The 19841-nt window shown below is 40.4% G+C and overlaps 2 protein-coding genes across 4 annotated transcripts in view; one reads left to right on the top strand and one right to left on the bottom strand.

The window, feature by feature from the left end:
- Positions 1 to 487: 487 nt before the first annotated feature.
- LOC149469869 (THAP domain-containing protein 2-like) lies at positions 488 to 12524 on the bottom strand. The gene is made up of 3 exons (XM_089668474.1): positions 11953 to 12524; positions 4764 to 4959; positions 488 to 3451 (listed from the first exon to the last, which is right to left on the bottom strand). Exons 1-3 carry the CDS (start codon positions 12021 to 12023, stop codon positions 3113 to 3115), a joined length of 606 nt encoding a protein of 201 aa, XP_089524600.1. The 5' UTR covers positions 12024 to 12524; the 3' UTR covers positions 488 to 3112.
- Positions 12177 to 19841, top strand: part of PSPH (phosphoserine phosphatase) — a 29104-nt gene continuing 21439 nt past the window's right edge. For 2 of the 3 annotated variants that reach the window (XM_089668473.1, XM_089668471.1), the window contains exon 1: positions 12177 to 12406. The gene's annotated coding sequence lies outside the window, so the exon portion shown is untranslated. Of the gene's footprint in view, positions 12407 to 19634; positions 19710 to 19841 lie in introns of those variants that run through there. The other variant, XM_089668472.1, reaches the window with a different exon arrangement.

The following is a 19841-nucleotide window of genomic DNA, read 5'->3' as shown; positions in this document are numbered from 1 at the left end:
ACCTTTTTATAGGCCATCAGTTGAGACTGAACAGCTGATATTAATTTGCACTGACAAAGGGCAGGGTTGCCAATTACTGATAAACTTCAGCTAGTGTCTTGGCTTGCCATGCCTTTTTGCACCTCCCTTTCTTCATGTGTTCAATACTTTTTCCATGTCATTCCATTTTATTACACATAACCTAATTTCTGAACATATTTGTTTTGGTTTCTTTGTATGTATGGATTGCATGGGCTGTTACCGACGGAAAAATTTCAGGTCAATAGGACCTTTAGAAATATATTTGCCTAGAAAAAAATGTCTTTAATACTTATTTTTCCTGCTGTATATTTACAGTCGCTGTTTCACAGTATAAATTAGCTCCTTATAGTAGTGATTATCTGCTGTTTTGTACTAATGAAGGGCTGATTTTTGTTTTTTCTATCCCATCATTACAGGTGCTACAAAAAGCATGCTGCTGCTACTAAATGTCTCAGTGACAGCAGGCAAAGGTTCTGTTATTTATTACAGGTACTTTTATAGTGCCATTAATTTATGCAGCAGTTTACACACATTTTTTACATTCACATCAGTCCCTGCCCTCAAGGAGCTTACAATCTAAGGTCCCTAACTCACATTCATACATACTAGGACCACTTTAGACAGCAGCCAGTTAACATATCAGCATGTCTTTGGAGTGGGAGGAAACGAGTACCCTGGGGAAACCCACGCAGGCACAGGGAGAACATGTATGTCGTGGTTAGGATTCAAATAGCCAACCCTAGTGCTGCTAGGCGGAAGTGCTAATCACTTAACCACTCTGCTGCTCTCAAGCTACCTACCTATTCCAAGGGAATCTGTCATGCATAATATTATATTACAGTTCTGTCTGTAAATCTACAAAACAGTGTATTTAGTCTTTTTTTTTTTTTTTTTTTTTTCCTGACTCTCATGATATGTACCAGATTCAACCAGCGATAGTATATTCTACTAATATTTACTCTTATTCTATATACTCTTCTGTCTGTTATTCTCAGAGTGGATTAGATATTTTGTTCCTCTACCATATACTGTAGCTGGTTATTTATAATTACCATTGCATATTCAAGAATAATTTTCTTTTTTTAAACTTTATATATTATATGCCAAACGGTTTGGGTTTTTTGTCATCTGATTAAATGAAACAATAATTGGCCAACCATTATGAAAATGTTAGTTGCAGTCCTAGACTGGAGATAGATTGGGTACAATAAGCCTGCTTCTGGTTCCTTTCACATTTTAATTGAATTGAACTAATCATCGCTGTTGTTTTTTTTAACCAGCTACTTTAGTTAATCAAATAGGTTGAGAACAGAAGTGATCTGCTAACTACACCAATAAGGCAGAATATTTACTGTAAAGGGCAGTGTGTTAACACATTATATTGGCTTTTGACAGTCCTTTGCAAAAGTATATCCTTGAGGTTTGTTTTTTTTTTTCTCTTTCTTATTAAGAGAGAACTCCTCTGTGACACATTTGTAGCTGCATATTCATAAACAAGGGCACTCACTGACTGGCCAAAATGAAACTTAGCCTTTCTTTGCTTTGACACTCCACACATAGTACCAGTGTGTGTGTGTGTGTGTGTGTGTGTGTGTGTTTGTGTAAAAGTGTGTAAACATTTTGAAGACCCCTTGTACATCTGTTATTACCTTAATTATGCAGATCAGAGTTATTTTACATGACAGCTCAATGTATATTGGTTTTAATTGGTTGTATGAATATATAAAACTTCTGATTTAGTGTATAGGTGTCCTTTTGTAAAGGCGAATACACAGCTTTATCAAAATACTGGAATCTGAAGGAAAACCGCTGTCAAGATGGAAGATTTACCCACACCCCTTTTTGTTCTTTGAATCTGCAAGAATAAGCCAGTCATTTGGATATAGTGAAGTTGCATGTAATGCACTGTGCAATGGGTAACCGTGTTGGGTATAACATGGGGCTAATTACTTTCAAGTGGTTGAAGATAGAGAATTCCCATCTTTGCATTACTAAGTGCTGACTATAGGTGCGTCCAGTTCAAAATCAATGTAGTGCACTTTGTAAAATGCATATGTATGAATGGGCCCCTGGCCCCTTTTGTGACCTCAATGTCTTTTTTTAGATCCACATGTAAATCTTGTAAAAACTTTATATACCTTGCACCAGAGAACTGGCGATGTACAAATGTCTGTGTATTACTCGTTCACAGGCTTGAGGGTAAACTACAAAATTACAGTTCTTCTGATCTGACGCATCCTGCTGCTAAACTTGGGCTGGACATCTTAACTTAAAAAAAACTAAGTGTTAAACAAGCGGGTTGAGGAGTTATTTGGTATGAGTTGTCTTCACATTGATTCATTGGCAGGTTTTTACTTTAGCTGCATTCTAGCCAGCTACTGTACAATGAAAACAGAACACAGCAGAAAGTGAAGACGTTTTTTAGCATGGTGAAATACATAGAATATAAATATATTTGTATGAATTGGCACTCACCACTTTAATTCAGACTATTTTTTTCCCATAATTATTGTATAATAACTGAACGTTAACGTTGTAAACCTCTAGCCTTCTGTAGTGTGTATTTTGATCCAAAGCACATAATGTGATTTTCTGTCTGGTCTCTCATTCTTCCATTTGCATGGATCACTTCTGACACTGTGCAGACACCAGACAAGCTTGGGAGCAAGAGCAGGGACAGCACAGCACACAGCAAGCGATTGACAGCCTAGTGCAAGTTTCTCATTGAGACACTGCAGAGGGGTTTGTGTCTGTTCTCTCCACTCAGGTGTCAGATTACACTCTGCTCCCTGTTCTATGTATTGCAGTGTGTGTCATCAGATCCCTCAAATGCTGTATACAATGTATGCTTTAGAGAGCTGCAGATAAATGGGTAGGAGGATTTGTTTCATCTTTGTGTATTACCTAAGGCCTTCAATGGGTATATTTAAGGGATTACAACCCCTTTAAGGACCCCAGAATGCAGGTCACTGGTCATTGTTTGTAATAATCCAAAGTAGTAGGATCTAAATGCAAAGCAGGATTTAAATGTATGAAACTTATGTTATACTTTAGTGCTTCTGGATAGTGCATATAAACAGGCATTTTCTTCTTATACCATTGTCCTAAGATTTGTTCTGGTCTCTTTCTGCAGTTCACATACCACCTCCTGATTTGAGTTTCTTGACCCCTTGTTTAAATCTGGATTAATCTCCTCTAGCAAGCATTTTCCTTTTACTCTGCGTTCCCTCTGCTGATATATTTTTATTTTCTTATGGGCAAGTTCCAGTTTCTTTTCAAGTTCCCAGATTTTTTTCTTGATTTCAGCAGGGCTTGGAAGACAGTAGGCATGATCATAGTGAGTTGCTGTTTGTTTCTGGCTGTCTGCAGGGTACAGTGGTGGAGACTGTAGGTCTAGTTTTGTAGTGGCTGCTTTCTTCACAAGAGCTATCTGTAGACACAAAAGTGTTAGGGGTTACTTGGGTCTAATTTTCTAACATTCATTAACATTCACTTTCATAGGTAGACATCAGCAAGTGAAGGCTCCTTTGGATCGGAAGCGGTCTGATAATCTGTGTCATGCCTTCTTTGCAACCCAGTGTTTTAGCAAGGTAGCCCAGCTAGTGGGTATATATTTCAGGACACCAACCTACAACTGTACATGTGCAACAGGACATGATCTTTTTAACCCATTTTCCCTTTTTGTAAATGAAAGTGCAATTTGTTAGCCATTAACTGATGGCTGAATGAGAGCAGATCTAAGTTGCCTAAAAGTAACAGGGGGCACATTGCTGACTTAAAAAGTGATAATTGCTTAGCTGTCAGGCTTAACTCCCTTCTTTCAGTACTTTGAAACAAATATTTCTGACTGTCCTGATCACCATACATGTCCCATGTAAGTGACCAAAAAGTAATAGTGCCTGTTCACATATATTGCTTCCTATTGTGCGTGTTCACATATGTCCAGTGCACGGGCGGTGAGGATTTGAAAAAGAGTCCTGTATGATGTCTGAGCAGTGCCATCAGGTTCAGGTGCTATTGACTTCTATAGGAACAGTTTCTAAACCGCATATGTGTGAACAGTATAGAATCCTGACCTGAACCTGATGTAAACCTGATATGAACTGTTGAACAACTTCTGTGTTAATTAGCTGTGAAACCTGAGTTACAATCCACACCGCACATGTGTGAATCAGCTCTTAGGGTGAATGTATCAACTCAAACCACCAGGCAACTAGCATTCCAGATGTCTAATATTAGTAGCCCCTTTAACTTGTCAGTACTCTGGTACTGACTGTAACACAGGGAATAAAGGGAGTAAGCACTGGTCAGGTTCTGTGTGCCCTGAATAGTGCAGATAACCATTTTGAATGTGGCAAAAATTTTTTTTTTTTTTTTTTTTCTTTGCAGCTCCAGCCCTATAACCCTAATCTATTGTTAAAAGAATTTTAATTTTATTAGCTCACCTCCTTGCTTCACAAATGTTATTTCCTTAGTGCTACCCTGCACATACATTTGCTTTTTGGGGACACTACTGACATCTCCATTGGTGCCGAAATTTATGAAATGCCTGAATCAAAAGTCTTTAATGAAAGAAAGCTCCACCTCTTGACCATAGTGGGAAATATGTACAAAATTGCTACACATTCTCTTAAGGAAGACGTCATGCAGATTTCTGCATGGCTATATGTAACCATGAGTTCATGTATACCAGGGTTCGGTATGCAATTGTAATTAAGATTTTTTTTATACAAGATACTTACTTTTTCTAGCATATGGTTGGGATAGATAAAAATAGTGGGTGCAGCATTGACTCTCAAACGCACAGTTTGGCCTGTTCTGTCAAAACACGTCTCATCAAAATGTTTGGAACATAAAAATGTGTGCAGGCTTGGGGTGAAATGTTCTCGGTTAAGGAGGCTCAGCCACAGTTTTCGCCTCTCTGGGTTTGATGGAAATCTGACGGAAATAAATGATACAGTAAAATGAATGTTGCTACAAAGTCCTTACCAAGGCACACATTGGTTGATGAAAGGGGTTTTATAATCTTTACAATGTTTCTTACATATAAGGTGCATGGAGCAGAGAACAGTTTGTGATTAATATTATAATCGCTGATACAAAATGCATGTTTGTAATTATACAGTATAAATGGAGGCTACCATATTGGTTTATTCTGCTATTCAGAGCTGAACAAGGGTTGTGCTTTATTGCTCATTTTCACAATGTGAATCCATGGGGTTGATCTACTAACGGCTGTTCAGTTTGCAAGGGATTTTGCCCCAGATGTTAGTGACTGAGGTGAATTTCTGCCGACTTCCATCATTCAATCGTGCAAGCAAAATGGTGTTTCTTATATTTCCTTGCAAAGTGAACATCCTATCTGCCATTACTAAATCGACCCTCATGAGTCAGACAACTCCAAAAAAAAAACACTGCCAGTGTAGCTGATATCTGATCTCAGGAGTTGTTAAAGAGACACTTTTTTTTTTGCCAAAAATCTTTTTCATTCGATAGATTTTTTTTTTTTTTATTATCTAGTGGTTTTTTTGGGGGTTTTTTTTCCTGACAAGTCAGAGAAGGTGAATGACACATAGCATAACCATGAAAAGACAATATAATATACTCCACCTCTTCAGGGGTCCATGTCTCCTACCTTGGCTCCATTAACATGCTACAGCCTCCATCAGACTCTTTCAACACTTAGCCAGCCATAGATGGTTTGAATCTTGGCCGGTTCAGCAAGGACTCGCTCCATCTATGGCTGGATAAGGAAGTGTCATATCTTTTCGTGACATAGGCCATGGGAAGATGGAATGCTGTTAATAATTGTTAAAAGTTATGTAAACCCTTGACAACTCCAGCTTGTTACATGCACCATATAAAGCGGAATTTACTTGTAACAAGCCATCTATGGTCAGCTTAAATCCTATCTCAAGGGCGAACAAAGATGCTCCCTTGTGGTGGTGCTTCCTCCACATTACTAGGGTTAAATGCTCTTTTAGGTCTGGGGGGCATTAAAGACCCCACTACCTGGAAGCAGGCTCTCTCCTCTACTCCATTATGTTTCAGCAGCAAACTCTACCTCAGTATCCTCATGTGCAATGCAAGGCTATGATCACCAGAGTATAGGAAAGAAGAGGCTATGGGTACTGGTCTACTAATGCAGATGGAGTGGAGGCTTTTTACAGCTCCCTAGCAAATAAACGAGCCTTTAAACCATACAATGCAGGGGCAGCCCAACTGCAAGGGAGTATTTTTGTTTTCCCTGAAGTTCAGCTTTAAAAATGGATTATTATACAGGATTTATATAGTACTGACAGCTTGTGCAGTAAATTACAATATAAAGGGAGGTAGTATAGTTATAATACGCTACACAAACTGTTGGCGATATAAAAATTCTGTATTATAATAATATAATTTAAGACGAGGGTATGAAGAAATTGCCATAAATTTGAATCTGATTGCCTAGTGTGTGCTTTTATAAACTGCCCTTCCTTTCCATTCTATAATGCACAAATATGCACTCCTAATCATCTTATTACATAGTAAACCATGTACCAATTCATATACAATACATAAAAAATAGAATGCAGCAAAAAAAAAAAAAACGTATAGCAGAAAAATATAACCATAAATAAATGCAACTGAAAATAAACATTGCTATGGCAGTGCTCAAAATTATACTCCACTTAAAATCATTTAGATCCCTGCCATATCTCCTTTTACATAAACTTTTTAGTGTTACCACCATGAAATACCATTCAGAAACTCTCCAAAATCTGTTGACCCTGTAACATAAAAATGTGTCAAAAAATTAGGGCACTAAGGGCTGCTAACTGCCAGCAGTTGGTATTAAGATACTATATATTATTTTGGTGGGAGAGAAATTTTATACATATTTTTATTGTATTGATGTATTGTTTATTTTTCTGTTCTGATTTTATGTGAAGCATGATTTTAGGACGTTAGGATGGAGCACTGTTTTAGGATTTCTGTATGCATTAATGTTTTGTAAATTATTTTGCACATAGTTTAATATTCACCAAGATTCATTAGCTGAGCAAATTGTTCATTACAGAAGAGGTACTGATGCTGGACAAATTGATTCCTTATTAAGGCCTCCAGCGTTTTTAGCCTAATACATTGAGAACATTAAAAAAAAAAAATTCATCAGTAAACAATTTTTTACAATTCTTACCCCACTTGCAGTTTACAGCTTTCAATGCTGCTGGCTCCTGCTCTGTCAGTGCTGCTTCCCTGAGCCACCTGTTTTCTCAGGAAAGAGTTAAAGTGATTGCAAAGGCTTACCTTTTTTTTTTTTTTTTTAAATAACATGTACTTACCTGCTCTGTGCAATGGTTTTGCACAAAGCAGCCTTGATCCTCATCTTCTTGGTGTGTCACCATAGAAAGCTGCTTCCTCTTCTGGCACATCTGTGTGCTTGATCCTGAGCCCCACACCTGCTCCCTCCTCACTAGCTGTGATTGACATTGCCTCCCTCTGCTGTGTCTGAGCCAATGAAGAGGGAGGGAGCTGAGGGAGGATCAGGCTCAGGTAAGTGTAAGGGGGGGAGGCTAGCATGGGAAGCTGCATGCAGAAGCTTTTTACCTCCATGCATTCTATAACCTTCTGCCTTTACAACCACCATAACAGCGGACAGCGCAGTCTCCAGACAGTCTGTTAGCTTGCGGGAGGGAGGAGTGGGGAAATGCCTTGCTATCCTATACCAGCCTTTGTCAACCAGGGTGCCCAGGAACCTTTAGGGGTGTAAAGAAGCCAGTGGGTAGATGAAGCCTGTCTTTTGTAGGGATATTGTAAGTGTGTGTGGTGTGTTCTCATGTTATTGACCAGGCCAGAATATGAATGAGCTAGACATATTTTCCACACCAAAAGCAAAGACTCCTTACTATGTTAAATTATGCACAAGGTAACTACTTTACCTTTTGTTATGTTGGGTTAACCTGTTTTGGGGTAAATATGTGGAGAGTCAGGGGAGGTTTTAGAGGTTATTTGCATTAGATTGAGAAAGGTCTTAAATATTCATGGTGTGCTTGTTTATGGTGAAGAGAGCAGATTTGCCATAAACAAGACAAGGAGTATCTATTTATTTTTTAATTAAAATCTATGCATACAGCTATTCTAGGTCTAGACACATAAGATGAAACATGCTCCTAAAAGTGGCCAATCAGAGTGCTTGCCATTGTACTGAATGGGAAAAATGTGTATATTAAGGAAGTTTCTATTTGGTTAAAGGTCACAGGAGAAAAAGGTTCTCTGAAGGTTTCTAAGGATTGTATGAATATTCTAAGTATCCTGTCATCTGCCTTGTCTGTACCTCTGTCTTATTTAAATCAGCTGTTTTGTTTATTTTTTTTTCTTTAAACTGAGGAATTAAAAAAGAAATTTGGGTTTAAAAGAAAAACAAACACTTACCTAGGTAGCATCAGTCCCCCGCTGGCTGTAACACAGAGATCTGAGCACTCAGTTCTTGGTGTTCAGTGAGCAGAGAGGGGTGACTGTCAATCGCTGGGAGGCTGAGCCAGTTGCTCCTCAGGCATCTGGGTGAATCTCAACTTTAAAGTTGGGATCCCTCCAGAGTCTGGACTGGCTCAGTGACGTCAAGTGACCGCGGACTTTAGTTTGCTAGCGGCTGAATCTGGGTCACAAGAGTGCAGAATGAAGTGCACTCCTGTGATCCATAGTAGGGATAGGGCCAGAAGAGCCTCAACCCTACTTCTCCTTAAAGGGGAGTTCCGCTCATCTTGTCAAAAAAATAAAAGTCAGCATCTACAAAAACTGTACCTATTTCACCTGTTGTCCTGTATTCCTGGAGGCCGGCATCTTCAGTGTGGGCACGCGGCTGTGACTGCTTGCGGCTTCACAGCTTGGTACCCACTGCGCATGCGCAAGTAGTGCTGCTCTTCATGAATGGTCCTGTAATCTATTGGGACCTGTCACGTGTCCCAAAAGACTACAGGGAGGGAGGACACGTTCCGTTTCCGATCGCCCAGGTGGTCTGACCGCCAATTCAGGTACCTGCCCCCCAAAGGTGCCAATCCTTAATGTGGAGCGGGGGAGCAGTCCTTAAAGCAGAACTTCCCCTTTTGGGTGGAGCTCCGCTTTAAATGTAATTTAAAAAAAAGTCTGAATCTGATTGACTGTGGGGCAACAGTATAAAGACAGATGATAGCTCTGGCTCTGGGGCAACAGTGTAAAGACAGCTGACTTTGGCTGTTAAGCACCAGTATAAAGATGGATGATGATTCTGATTGGCTGTGGGGCAACAGTATAAAGACAGATGATTGCTTTGGCTGTGGAGCAACAGTATAAATATGGATGATGATTGATTGGCTGTGGGGCAACAGTGTAAAGACAGATGACTGTGATTGGCTGTGGAGCACCAATATAAAGATGAATGATTACTCTGATTGGCTGTTGGGCAACAGTATAATTACAGATGATGGCTCTGGCTGTGGAGCAACAGTATATATATGGATGATGACTGATTGGCTGTGGAGCAACAGTATAAATATGGATGATGACTGATTGGCTGTGGGGCAACAGTGTAAAGATGGATGATGACTTTGGCTGTGGGGCAACATTGTAAAGACAGATGACTGTGATTGGCTGTGGGGCAACAGTATAATGACAGATGATGGCTCTGGCTGTGGAGCAACAGTTTAAATATAGATGATGACTTTGGCTGTGGGGCAACATTGTAAAGATGGATGATGATTGGCTATGGGCCACGAGTATAAAGACGAATGATGACTTTATACTGGTGCCCCACAGCCAATCAAAGATGGATAATGACTGGCTATGAGGCACCAGTATAAAGATGGATGATGACTGGCTATGGGGCAACAGTATAAAGACATGATGACTGGCTATGGGGCAACAGTATAAAGACATGATGACTGGCTATGAGGCAACAGTATAAAGACGGATGATGATTTTGATTGGCTGTGGGGCAACAGTATAAAGACGGATGATGACTGGCTATGGGGCACCAGTATAAAGACAGGTGATGACTGGCTATGAGTCAACAGTATAAAGATGGATGATGACTGGCTATGGGTCAACAGTATATACTGTTGAGCCATAGCCAATCATCTTTATACTGTTAACCCATAGCCAGTCATCATCCATCTTTATACTGTTGACCCATAGCCAGTCATCATCCATCTTTATACTGTTGAGCCATAGCCAGTCATCATCCATCTTTATACTGTTGAGCCATAGCCAGTCATCATCTTTAAAGATGGATGATGACTGGCTATGGGGCACCAGTATAAAGATGGATGATGACTTTGATTGGCTGTTGGGCAACAGTATAAAGAAGGATGATGATTGGCTGTGGGGCAAGAGTATAAAGAGGAATGATGACTGGCTATGGGGTACCAGTATAAAGATGGTTGATGACTTTGGCTGTGGGGCAACAGCGTAAGGACAGATGTTGACTTTGGCTATGGGACACCAGTATAAAGATGGATGATGACTGGCTATGGGGCAACAGTATAAAGACGGATGATGACTGGCTGTGGGGCACCAGTATAAAGACGGATGATGACTGGCTGTGGGACACCAGTGTAAAGACGGATGATGACTGGCTGTGGGACACCAGTGTAAAGACAGATGATGACTTTGGCTATGGGGCACGAGTGTAAACGGATGTATTTACCACAAGGCACTTGCCTAGGGCGGCATATTTCAGGGGGGCAGCACCTCCCCCCAGAAGACGAGACATACACGTGCCATGAGAACCAGGTGGGATCCGAGAGAGGCTGTGGGCTGCTTGATGGTGTATGAACAGCCTGACTCTTGTTCCAAGGGATGTCTGGAGCTGTGAAGATGGGTGTATTTATCTCTATCGCAGGAGGGAGGGGGGTTAGTAGAAGGCTCTCCCAGATGGAGGGCAGGCGTGTTGTTGGTCATTGTCAGGCTCTCTCCACGAGAGGGGGATGGGGGGGTTGGTGTTGGTTAGTGTCTGTGGGGGCAGATGATTTTTGTGTTGTCTAGGGCAGCATAAAACCTAAATACATCACTGAATGTAAAGACAGATGATGACTTTGACTGGCTGTGGGGCAACAGTGTAAAGACGGATGACTTTGGCTGTGGGGCAACAGCGTAAAGACGGATAATGACTTTGATTGGCTGTGGGGCAACAGCGTAAAGACGGATAATGACCTTGATTGGCTGTGGGGCAACAGTATAAAGACAGGAGATGACTTTGGCTGTGGGGCAACAGTGTAAAGACAGGTGATAACTTTGGTTGGCTATGGGGCAACAGTGTAAAGATGGGTGATGATTCTGTTTGGCTTTGGCGCACCGGTGTAAAGGCGGGTGATGACTTTGGTTGGCTTTGTCGCACCGGTGTAAAGGCGGGTGATGACTTTGGTTGGCTTTGGCGCACTGGTGTAAAGGCAGGTGATGACTTTGGTTGGCTTTGGCGCACCGGTGTAAAGGCGGGTGATGACTGGTTGGCTGTGGCGCACCGGTGTAAAGGCGGGTGATGCCTTTGGCTGTGGGGCACTGGTGTAAAGGCGGGTGATCATTTTGGTTGGCAGTGGCGCACCGGTGTAAAGGCGGGTGATGACTTTGGTTGGCTGTGGTGCACCGGTGTAAAGAAGGGTGATGACTTTTGGCTGACTGTGGGGCAATGGTGTAAAGATTGATAATCACTCTGGCTGTGAGGCAACGATGTAAAGACGGGTGATGACTCTGTTTGGCTGTGGCACACCAGTGTAAAAGCAGGTGATGACTTTGGTTGGCTGTGGCGCACCACTGTAAAGGCGGGCAATGACTTTGGTTGGCTGTGGCATACCAGTGTAAAGAAGGGTGATCACTCTGGCTGTGAGGCAACAGTGTAAAGACGGTTGATGACTTTGGTTGGCTATGGGGCACCAGTATAAAGACAGATGATGACAGTTCCATGTATTTGTTACCTACCTATGAAACGTAACGTGACTGTCTCTTTTAGAATTGTTAGAACACCCAAATGCGGCACAAGTGGTGGGCATTGTCCTCACTGCACTACCTGTCTACAGTCCATCATGTAGTATCATTTCCTAGGAGCGATGGGACAAATCCTCATCCATTTCCAACATGGCCGCCGATGGCTTCAGCAGAGTCACGTGAGCAGAGGTCCTTCCCAGGTTCCAGTGACGTCATGTTTTAAGGTAGACCGGGTAATTGGATGGTGTGGAGGATAAATGGGCAGTGTAGAGTTCACCTCCCACCTGATTCCGCTTGTTCAGCAGCCTGCTCGGGATCGTTAGAAATAGTTGGGAACTCCAGCAGGCAGGTCATCGGGATCGGCTCGTTGTAGAGGAATTCAGGCAAAGGTCTGTGTACATTGGACTTGTGTGGGGAGAAGACGGAGGAGCTGACGCCGGCTGCAATTGTAAGTCATTCATTACTAGAGGTCCATCCGCAGTACTGCTGGAATCATTGATTGTAATAGGAGACATTAGAGCATGACAGCACATCTCCTCATCAGACAGGAGCATGGTCCTATTCTGTGGATTATGTGTACGATGTGGACTGGAGGTGCTGATCCTGGAGGGAGCTGATGCAATCAAGAGTCCTACACTCATCATCAGTCAATCGGAGCCCCCGACCAATCACATAGCAGATCTATAATATTCCTGTCTTCTACAACTAGTCATTCATAATTGGGACCTGGGCAGGCAAACTTTCAATGTCTTTTGAGTTGAAAAACTCTACTTAATAGATGACAGAATATTTTGGGATCTGTTATGCTGAGTATTTCTATTATGTGTGATATAACAAGTCACATCAGTGTCATCATTGTGTTGATTTCTATGGTTTATTGATTTAGAAATATTTGTGGTTTCTCATTTTTGTATCAGTCTGACAGCTTTGAAAAACATCACTCGTCTCTTATTAAAATGGATAGATTGTACTATATTGAAAGGGCGCTTGTTCCATCCACTATTGGATTGTATGCAGCTTGGCCTCATACCTTACCCTGATAAGTAGCAGTAATGTTTGTGTATTACAATGAGGGAGAGGAGGAAATGTTCCCAAAGCTTAGGGAATGAGGTGAAGCTCTGCTGACTTCTACCATCCAATCATGTGCAAGCAAAATGTCAGGCTTTTTAAGTTTTCCTTGCACATGATTGGGTATTCTTTAAAAAGTGAAACTTCACATTCACTAAGCTCTGGGGAAAAATTCCCTTTATACGGTGCAACGTCCCTTGCAGAGTGAAAAATCTGTTTAGTAAATCAACCCTGTCAATCAGTCAAATTTTTCCTTTAGTTATTCAACCCCTGTATGTATGTAATTCTCCAAATGACACATAGCATTGATACATGATATTACAAAGTATATAAAGTAGATGCCTGCATTTATATACATTGTTACACTTGCAGTGAGGAACAGAAGTATTTGAACACCCTGCGATTTTGCAAGTTCTCCCACTTAGAAATCATGGAGGGGTCTGAAATTCACATTGTAGGTGCATTCCCACTCTGAGAGACAGAATAAAAAAAAATTCAGGAAATCACATTGTATGATTTTTAAAGAATTTTTTTGTCTTGCACTACTGAACATACAGTTGTGTATTGTGTGTTCTGACACCTTTTATGTCAGAACTAGCATTAACTTTTTCAGCAATGTGAGCCTACAGTAGCTCTTCTATTGGATGAGAGTGCAGAGACCCTTCTTAGCTCCCCACATGCATCAGTGACCCTTTGCCATCCATGACCCTGTCACTGGGTTTTCATTCCATGGACCACTTTTGATAGATGCTGACCACTGCAAACAGGGAACATCCCACAAGAGTTTTTAGTTATGGAGTTGCTTTTACCCAGTTTTCATATGGCCCTTGTCAAAGTAACACTAATCCTTGCCCATTTGTTTCTGCTTTTAACACATCTACTTCAGAGACAACATGTTCACTTGCTACTTAATATATCCCACCGACCTTCAGCTTCCATTGTAACTAGATAATCAATGTTATTCACTTTACCTGTCCGTTATATTTTTATGGCTGATTGGATATATATACAGTCATGGCCAAAAATATTGGCACCCCTGCATTTCTGTCAGATAATGCAACACTGAGCCCAGAAAATTGTTGAAATTAAAACTGTTTAGGCATTCTCATGTTTATTTCTTTTGTTTGTATTGGTATGACACAAAAAAGTGGAGAAACAAAAAAGCCAAATCTGACACATTCCACGCAAAACCCCAAAAATGGACAGGACAAAATTATTGGCATCCTCAATTTTATATTTGGTAGCACACCCCTTGGAAAACAATAACTGAAATCCATCGCTTTCTGTAACCATCAATGAGTTTCTTACACCTCTCTACTAAAATTTTGGACCACTCTTCTTTCTTCAAAAGCACCAGGTCTCTCAGATTGGAAGGGTTCCTTTTCCTAACTGCTGTTTTGAGATCTCTCCACAGGTGCTCTATGGGATTGAGATCTGGACTCATTGCTGGCCAGTTCAGTACTCTCCAGTGCTTTGTCTGAAACCATTTCTGGGTGCTTTTTGACATGTTCTTTCGGTCATTGTCCTACTGTTAGACCCATGACCTCTGACAGCGACTCAACTTTTTGACACTGAGCCCTACATTGCACCCCAGAATTCTTTGGTAGACTTCAGATTTCATAATGCCATGCACACAGTGAAGATATCCAGTGCCTGAACCAGGAAAGCAACTCCAAAACATCAGTGAACCTCCACCAAGTTTGACTGTAGAGACTGTATTCTTTTCTTTAAAGGCCTCATTTCTTTTCCTGAAGACAGGCTTTATAAAAAATCCGTAATTTTGTTTCATCTGTCCACAGCACAATCTCCCAAAAGGAATATGGCTTCCTCAGGTACGTTTTGGCAAACTCCAATCCGGCTTTTTTATGTTTCTGTGTCAGCAGTGGAGTCCTCCTGGGTCTCCTACCATAGCACCTCCTTTTCATTCAGATGGCGACGTATAGTATGAGCTGACACAGTTGTATCCTGTGCCTGAAGATCAGCTTGAATTTGTCTGGAAGGTGATTAAGGTTCTTTATCCACCATTCGAAAAATCCTTTGTTGCAATCTTTAATCAATTTTTCTCTTGCGCTCATGTCCAGGGGATTAGCTACAGTGCCATGGGCTGTAAACGTCTTGACAATGTTGTGCACAGTGGACACAGGAACATTACGATCTCTGGAGATGGACTTGTAACTCTGAGATTGTCCATGCTTTTCCACAATTTTTGTTCTCAAATCCTCAGACAATTATTTGCTGCTCTTTCTCTTTTCCTTGCTCCATGTGGCACACAGAGACACGCAACAAAAAGGTTGAGTCAATTTTTCACCATTTTTACTGGTTGCCGTTGTGATGCCTATATTATCAGCACTTGTTAATTGCTACAGGTGAGTTTAATTACAAATGACAGAAGTGTCACAAACTTGGAGTGCAATTATTTCTTACAATTTTGAGAAGATTTCAATCATTTAGTCCAGACCAGTTTTGGAGTTTTGCGTGGAATGTGCCAGATTTGGCAATTTGCTTCTCCACTTTTTTGTGTCATAGCAATGCAAACAAAAGAAGTAAACATGAGAATGCCTAAACATTTTGTAAATGCAACAATTTTCTGGGCGAGGTGGTGCATTATCTGACAGAAATACAGGGTTGCCAATATTTTTGGCCATCACTGTATGTACAAACACAATCATTTGTATTTGTTCACATATAACCATACAACTTTCATTATTGAAAAAGCTAAATGTTGCATTATGGATATTGACAAATATAACATTTCACACAATTCTATTACATTATTGGCTGGTAAAGTTGTAGATATTTGTGAAATTAACAAAGCCGTTTCTTTGCTGTGTCAAGTAATATAACAAATATCTAAAAATACTATCAATGAATTCCATTGCTCCAACTGGTTGCAGTGGCTTGGTATTTGAAAAAAAAAATGAACTGTATCTGGAGTTTGTTCCTTGAAATATACCATTGCTTAGCAAAATATGTTTGTGATTAGAATAATATTTATAGGAATTTTATTTTTAAGGGAGTCTCTCAATAAATTGTACACACGTTTTATAGCACCTAGTGTGTTGGGTATTTTAACAGAGCCCCATGGTTTTCAAAGCCTCTTTCTGTATAGGGAATGGGTTATCAGTTCTAATATGTTCTGTGTAAATAAGGGAATGCTAATGCACCACATACCGGGGCTCGAGGCAAGAGAAGAAAACCTTGGATGTCTGGCACATTACCCAGCATTTAATTTGGCACAGTTGCAGCTCTGGCACATGTGTATTTGGCAAAATAAAGTGGTATTAGCAAGTGTGTGTGAAGTCTATATTATTATTATTTTTTTTTTTTTAGTTTTGGATAGAGCCCCTGTCAGTTTTTGTATTGTCTTTTCCATCTTCAAAAAATTAACTTTCTCTATTTTTACTGGTGGCCATTGTCACTGGTATAAAAAGTCAGTTGGATTCCTCCATTTTTTTAGCAATAGAGGGGGAAATGTTCAGGTAATAGCTGTCCATGATAAGATTTTGTAGAGATCTACCCTTACTTCCTGGTGTGTCCAAGAAATAGGAAGTGAATAGAAATCTCTCCAATGGTACACAGCACAAAATAAAAAATGACCGGGTCCCAACCATTCCCTATTGTATCCAAAAGGGAAAAAAATAAGTTTTGCGCTTACATACTGTACACTTTAAGTGCCTGTGTACACCAGATGCAGTCAAACATGTTTCTAATATAATGTATAAGCAGGACAAATGAGTGTATTTCATTGAGCCTAATTCATACCATTGCAGTCAGATCCTTTCATGTGTGTTTGCACATAAAGATACCAAAACACATGTAAATGCACATGAACCATAAATGCATACAAATGCAACTCTGTAAAAAAAAAAACAAATAATGGCTAGTAAACGCACAAACACTTTACAGATGAGTGTAAATGTACATGCACATCAGTGTTCAATTGCCAATGTTCTATCATTAATCATCAAGGATTTTAGCTGCTAAAAATTCCCTATGTATCTTAGGCCCTATTCATGAATGGTAAGAACAACATTCTTAATTTCACATACAAGAGAATATTTATGGTGTACTGTGTAACATGCTCCAGTAATCAACCTCATCCTCACCTTCCTGTGACAGCAGGAGGGAGTTCCTCTCCCCACACCCACTGTCACTTTTCAAAAGCGACGCAGCGGTGTGGAGCTCTGCCCCCACAGCCACGTCATTCATTCACAGCAGTCTGTGAATGAGAGAACTACAAGTCCCATCTGCCACCACAGCAGGTGGCTTGTAGTGCTCAAATTGCAAGGGTACTGATGAGCTCTTCTGTAGTTCATTCACAAAACCTGCAGTTTTTAAACATTCACAAAACCTGCAGTTTGTACAGCTTGTCTGACTGCAAGAGCCTGACATTGCACCCGCCATCCACTGATCACGGGTGCAATGTTCTGCAGGCTGCTGCAGAAATATAGGATAAATGCACTTTTTTTTTTTCTGCAAAAAATGTGCATTTATTATTTTTCCCAAAAGGTGAACATATCCTTTAATAAAGGAATATAGGCTGTTCACTACTCAAGGGAATTTTCCCTCAGCTTAGTGAATAAGGTAAAGCTCTGTGATTTCCATCATCCAATTTTGCCATACTACAAAATGCATGACAAATGCGCATTTAAAAATACACAAAGTTTTACGCCTGGAAAGGTTCAGGAGCTTCTTTGGCAAGTTTGTCGCACATAGGGCAGCGTATTCAAGTGAAGATGCAAAAACAATTGCAAAAAATGCAGGTACATGCTATGCTAGGTGTGAATGGGGCCTAATGGGAAACTCCCTTGCTTAGTGAAAAAGCCCTTGCAAAGTAAACAGTCTATTTGCATTTAGTAAATCAACCAGCATGGAAATGAAGCTTACTCATATACAGAAAGATATGTAACGTGTATATATATCAGTAGGGAATAAAGGTTGAAAGTCCATGTTAGGAGAGCTGCACTTGCTAAAGTCATGTTGAGTTTATGTAACAACCTATATTTTGAAATATTAACAATTATTTCTTAGGTTATCTAGTTATTTTACTTAACTGTATGAATTAATAAAAAAGAATGTATTTTTACATTTTCAAAAAGAAACAGTTCCCATGCAGGAATACTGTGTAATGCTTACTTTTCACGACCTTCTAATGTCTGCAATGTCCATGCAGGGGAAAAATTAACAGATTATGTCATATAAGCCAGTAACTTTCATAACACATGAATTGCAGATCTAAGAAAAGTAAACATTGTTGTTCCACAGTGCAGACATATGGTACATTGCACCACCCTCGCAAATACTCGCTGATGAAATCGGAAAAATATAGTACTAGAAAGTCACCATACATTGGAAGATCCATGTTTGTACCATTTTTTACTTTGTAAATGATTTAGTCCCCATTCAGACATCGCGTTGCAGGAACGAGCATTCCCACTTGCAATTTTGAAATTGCAATTTACACGTGTTCTAGCGTGTCACGCATAGGGCAGCCCATTCACTTCAATGGGCTTCCCTATGGAAACTTGTCACCCAATAGAAGCATTTTCTTCTTTTTTTTAGCAACAATGCTTAGTACAATTTTTAAACATGTGTTTTACCATGCTCATCACAGACTTGGACCAGGTTTGAGGTACCGTCAAGAATAATGACACCCAATCAAAAGTTGCAAATTTGGCCACGATTTGGAAACACAGAAATATTTCTAGTACCTAAACCATCATCTACCCAAAGACATACAGGGGTTTATTTACTAAAGCTGGTTCACTCAGAATCTCATGCACCTGTTCATGGTAGCCAATCAGCTTCTAACCTCAGCTTGTTCAATTAAGCTTTAGCAATAATACCTGGAAGCTGATTAGTTTCTATGAAGAGGTGCAGGAGAGTCTGGTGAACCACCTTTAGTTAATAAACTCCACAGGTTACTTAGGGCCTTTTTGAGGAGCTTTGGGTTTGTGTTGATGGCAACAGTTTGAGACACTTCAGAGGCCATTCAGGATTTATTGACAGGTACATATAACCTGCAGTTGACCTCATTGTAATGCGCATTTGACCTGCTTCAAGCAGGTTTTGTATAGGAATGCAAAATCTGCCTGATATTTATCCTTTTCATGAAATTCCACTGTGTTGAGACTTTTAGGTCAGTTTCAGTAGGACCCAGGTCAAGCTTAGATCTGGAATGCAGTTCTCCAAGCTGTGCATCAATTAGATAAATTTTGCATTGCAGGAGGGACATGCCACTTATATTTGTTTTTATATAGATATGAAGCAAATACACCTTTACTTGAGATGTATATGTGATGAAAGAAGAGGTTACTTCCAGTAAAAACCCCGTGCCATAATAATCAGTTGATCCTGAGATACAAGCAGCTTAAAGTAAACCTTGCTCTGTTCAAGTAGGTCAGTGCAACAGGTTCCCTTTAAGGCCTAGTCCCCCAACAATACATACACTATTTCTTTGCTCTTCTGCCACTTTGTACAGCTATTGGGAACAAAGAAAAGAGCTGTTGTGTCTGGGTGTGGATATGGATGGGTCAGCACTGTTGCTTGGTGATTGACCTAGTTTTCTCCATGCCATGCTGTTCTGTGTAAGGTCTGAGTAGAGATCCAACTTGAGCTTACAGCTTACTTGTCTTTGTTTTCCTCCCATCAAGTATATGTAGCTGAAGGATAAAAAAAGGAAGGTAAATATATACGGTTGGGATGAAGGGCATTACAATTAACCTGTTGCTTTGCCCTGCCCTATTATTTTGTGCAGGGCAGAATGTAGGTATTGGTGGTGCAGCATCTGACATGGTTTACAGTACTCCCCAGAC

Source organism: Staurois parvus, unplaced genomic scaffold (assembly GCF_062004578.1).
Source record: "Staurois parvus isolate SC_StPar_1 unplaced genomic scaffold, SC_StPar_1.0 ptg000058l, whole genome shotgun sequence".
Taxonomy (NCBI): domain Eukaryota; kingdom Metazoa; phylum Chordata; class Amphibia; order Anura; family Ranidae; genus Staurois; species Staurois parvus.
This window is presented reverse-complemented; position numbering and strand designations above follow the sequence as displayed.

Coding starts and splice junctions, on each gene's coding strand:
- LOC149469869 (XM_089668474.1), bottom strand. CDS start 12,023: ATGCCCACCACTTGTGCCGCATTTGGGTGTTCTAACAATTCTAAAAGA. Junction 4,960..11,952: donor AGTCACGTTACGTTTCATAG/GTAGGTAACAAA, acceptor TATTTCCGTCAG/ATTTCCATCAAACCCAGAGA. Junction 3,452..4,763: donor CCAACCATATGCTAGAAAAA/GTAAGTATCTTG, acceptor TTGTGTCTACAG/ATAGCTCTTGTGAAGAAAGC.